The 3,550-nt window shown below is 40.1% G+C and overlaps 1 protein-coding gene across 1 annotated transcript; it reads left to right on the plus strand.

Moving 5' to 3' along the window:
* The first annotated feature begins 1,931 nt into the window (after positions 1 to 1,931).
* Positions 1,932 to 2,729, plus strand: LOC145107217 (uncharacterized). The gene has a single exon (XM_079044056.1). The coding sequence runs from the start codon at positions 1,932 to 1,934 to the stop codon at positions 2,727 to 2,729; it is 798 nt and encodes a 265-aa protein (XP_078900182.1).
* Positions 2,730 to 3,550: the final 821 nt, after the last annotated feature.

Consider the following 3,550-nt stretch of genomic DNA (forward strand, 5'->3'; position numbering starts at 1 on the left):
AGTGAAGACCCTCTGGTCTCACGGCTCGGGTTGGACCCTCCAGTCCTGTATATTAGTGATAACCCTCTGGTCTCACGACTCAGTTGGACCCTCTGGTCTTATCTCAATAAAAGCACAAAATAATATATATCATAAATGACAAAGTCATAATGCATAATATCACATATCTCAGTATAAGCACATATGACCCTCCAGTCAGCAACACAAATAAGACCCTCCGGTCGCACAATAATTACCACTCAGGTAAGTATAGTGAGAAGACTCACCTCGTAAGTAAAGCAAGTATGTCTCGTACTTAAACTGTCGGTCTAAAATCCGCCTACATATATCACAATCATCACTAATTAACAATTTGCATTAACAACTCCAAAGATGTTAAGCTAACTGCTCTACTAAATCTCTGAAAGGGTGAAAGACCATTTTACCCCTCCATAGTCTACAAAGTCCACAATTTGACCAAACCCTAAAAACTCAACGGAAGTCAACACCCAAGTCAACAGTCAATGTTGACTCAACTCGTCGAGTGCATCTATGCGACTCGTCGAGTTCCTTCTGTTCTCAGGAAAAATCGGGAATATTCGAGTCAACTCGCCGTGTTGTCTCATCAACTCACCGAGTTTGTACAATGTCCAGAATATCGGGGAAAACCCTAACCAACTCGTCAAGTTGGCTAACCAACTCGTTGATTTCCTTCAACCCTTTCTCTCATTCAGACGCTTTTAAGCGAAACTAAGGCCCCAAACTCTAGATCTAGCCTTCTAGGGCTGAGATACCATGTAAAGCTGCAAGCTTTACGTCCATGCATGGCATTTAAGGGCTAACATTGCCAAAACAAGGCTCAACAAGGCGTTTAAGGCATGAAGGTTGGCCAAAGCTTAATAAAGCTTGAGTCCTTGGACCTAAAGGGCCTAATAGTGTCCAGATCTGAAGTCTTAGCTTCAAATCATGCTCAAAACCAATAATGACTCAAGGAGAAACTAGACATGGCCATAAACTCTCTAATGGAGAGATCTAACAAACAAGTGATCAAGGTAATGGCTTTTGACCTTCAAATGGCTGTTACAACCGAATGGATGTCGGATCTATAGACTACTTCTTGTTCCATGCTCTTCACTCTTCAAAGGAATGCCCCAAAACACTCACTCTTAGCCTTTCACACTCTCAAGATGGAAGGTAACTCGATTAGGGTTTGTCTCATGGTGATAAGGTGATGAGGGAGGTGGGGTAAAGGACTTAAGGTCCTTTAAATAGGGTGCAAAACCGAAAATTTTGGGTTTCACGCTCAGCTCCAACTCGTCGAGTTGGTTCTAAAGTCACGCGGCCAATCTCAGTCTCTACTCACGAGTTGGGGCCTCCAACTCGTCGAGTTTCCTTATCAAAATGAATCTTAACAATTTAAATTTATACCCGGGAGTCGGGATGTTACAGAAAAACTAGATGCTCAAAATAAAGATCTAATTAGGACTAAGGAGGAATATAGCATTAAAAGTGTTCACTAGCGTTATGCTAAAGAGGAAATTTCCAAATTAACTGCCGAACTTGAGATGGATTCAAGCGAATTTGGAAAGTCAACCTAATATGGATTCAGTGGACGATTTCCAAGATTGTTTGTTAGCCAATTTAACTGTGGCATCGTCATCTGCACGTGAAGGGTCCCCCTTGGGCATTAATGACTCACGAAAAGTAGGAGACATAGCATTTAATGCCCCTGACTCTTCTCCTTTAGCTGCCTCGCGCCTCTTGACCCCCTCGTGCCCCAATATGCCGCCCAAAATAAATAATGGCCCACATCTTCTTTCTTTTGGGCCCAATAGCCCTCGTGTAGCCCAACAACCTTTGTCATTTGCTCAAATTTTATTGCACGGGTCCAGCCCATCTCTAAATGGTCCTTCTTCCCCCATCTTGTGTCCAATGTTGTTGACCCAATTCGCATGGTTGAATCAAATGTTTTATCTAATATTGAGGTACCCTCTGTTACTCCTTTAAAGCTCGATTTCTTGAACAACCTTGAAACTTTGGATGATGATGTTTTAATTATTCCTCCGGAAATCATTTATAATGGAAGCATTCCATTCGAACGTACTTTATATGGCCAATTTGTGGGTAAAAGACTTGCCTTTCCGCTTGTTAAAGATCGTCTTCATGACTCATGGAAGGAACATGGATTATGTGATATTTTTATTAATAACGACGCCATGTTCTTTTTCAAATTTGATAACGATAAGGGTATGAATTTCATCCTTCAAAAGGGAACTTGTAAGATTAACGAAATCCCTCTTTTCCTAAGAAAATGGGACTTGGATGTTTTCATTAAAAAACCAACTCATGATCGGGTTCCCACTTGGGTTAATATTTTTGGAATCCCTCTCCAACATTTTAATAAGGATGGCTTGAGTCTTATTGCTAGTAAGATTGGAAAAACTTTAGAGGTTGACTCTTATACTACCACCATGTGTGAACGGGCTACGGGTAGAGCGGTTTTTGCTCGTATTCTCATTGAGATGTCAGCTAAAGATCCTTGGGCTAATGATATAAAAATCAAAGCGTTCACGGCTAAACGTGCTACTTCTACAACACTTAGAGTGGAATATTCCTGGAAACCAAAAAGATGCGACCATTGGAAAATTTTTGGTCATGACCACGCCACATGCCCAGTTCACACGACTAGTACTCCCGACCCAAAGCCAGTTATGCCTGCCCCCATAGAAGTTGATAATGAAGGATATTAAACGGTCAAGAGGAGATCTAGATCTTTTCCAATTCCAAAAAAGAAGATCCCCATAGACAACAGTAAAGGAAAAGGTCCTGCTATAAAGATCTCTCAAGTCTATAAACCAGTAATCCGTGTAGAGCCAAAGGAAAAAGTTACAACTAACATGTTTGATGCTCTTTCCCATGAAAGAGTGGATGATATCGATGATGATTCTCGTGTCCCTCCTGTTATACATTAGTGTCTACTCACCCAGCTTCTAACGCACTGCCGAGATCTTCTCATGGTGGGTGTAGCTCTTCTCCAATTGATCAGGGATGATGATTTTAGGTCTTTATTTAATTAGTTTCTAGTTGTTTGTTTTGTTTTGTCTTCGCTTTGGGGCATGTCCCATAGCTTGGCTTCTCTCTATTTCTTGGGCGTTTGCCCTTTTCTTTTGTAATTCTTCCTATTCTTAATAAATTTTGCCAAGGGGTTTCCCCTTTTTCCAAAAAAATAAATAAATAAATAAATAAACCCTAAACCCTAAACCATAAACCATAAACCATAAACCCTAAGATTATGAGCATAAGATTATTGCTGGTTTGTCGTCTGTGGCTGCTGTTGGATTAATGTCTAAGTCCATAACTATAATTGGTAAGACTTGACCCGACCCGGCATGGTCCATTTGGGTTGCATGGCATCATGCATTTGGATAGACTATAATGAGAGAAATAACACTTAAGGTTGGTTAATATATTATAAGTTCTAATATATTAATAAGGTTATTTAATTAGTATTGATCAAGAATTAATTTGGAATTAATTAAGTGATCAAAAGGAGACTAATTAAATATATGGG

This window comes from Lactuca virosa, chromosome 4, assembly GCF_052849685.1.
Source record: "Lactuca virosa cultivar CGN04683 chromosome 4, Lactuca_virosa_CGN04683_v6, whole genome shotgun sequence".
NCBI classification, from domain to species: domain Eukaryota; kingdom Viridiplantae; phylum Streptophyta; class Magnoliopsida; order Asterales; family Asteraceae; genus Lactuca; species Lactuca virosa.

What these genes read in the sequence shown, in the direction of transcription:
- LOC145107217 (XM_079044056.1), top strand. Translation starts at nt 1,932, where the DNA reads ATGGTTGAATCAAATGTTTTATCTAATATTGAGGTACCCTCTGTTACT.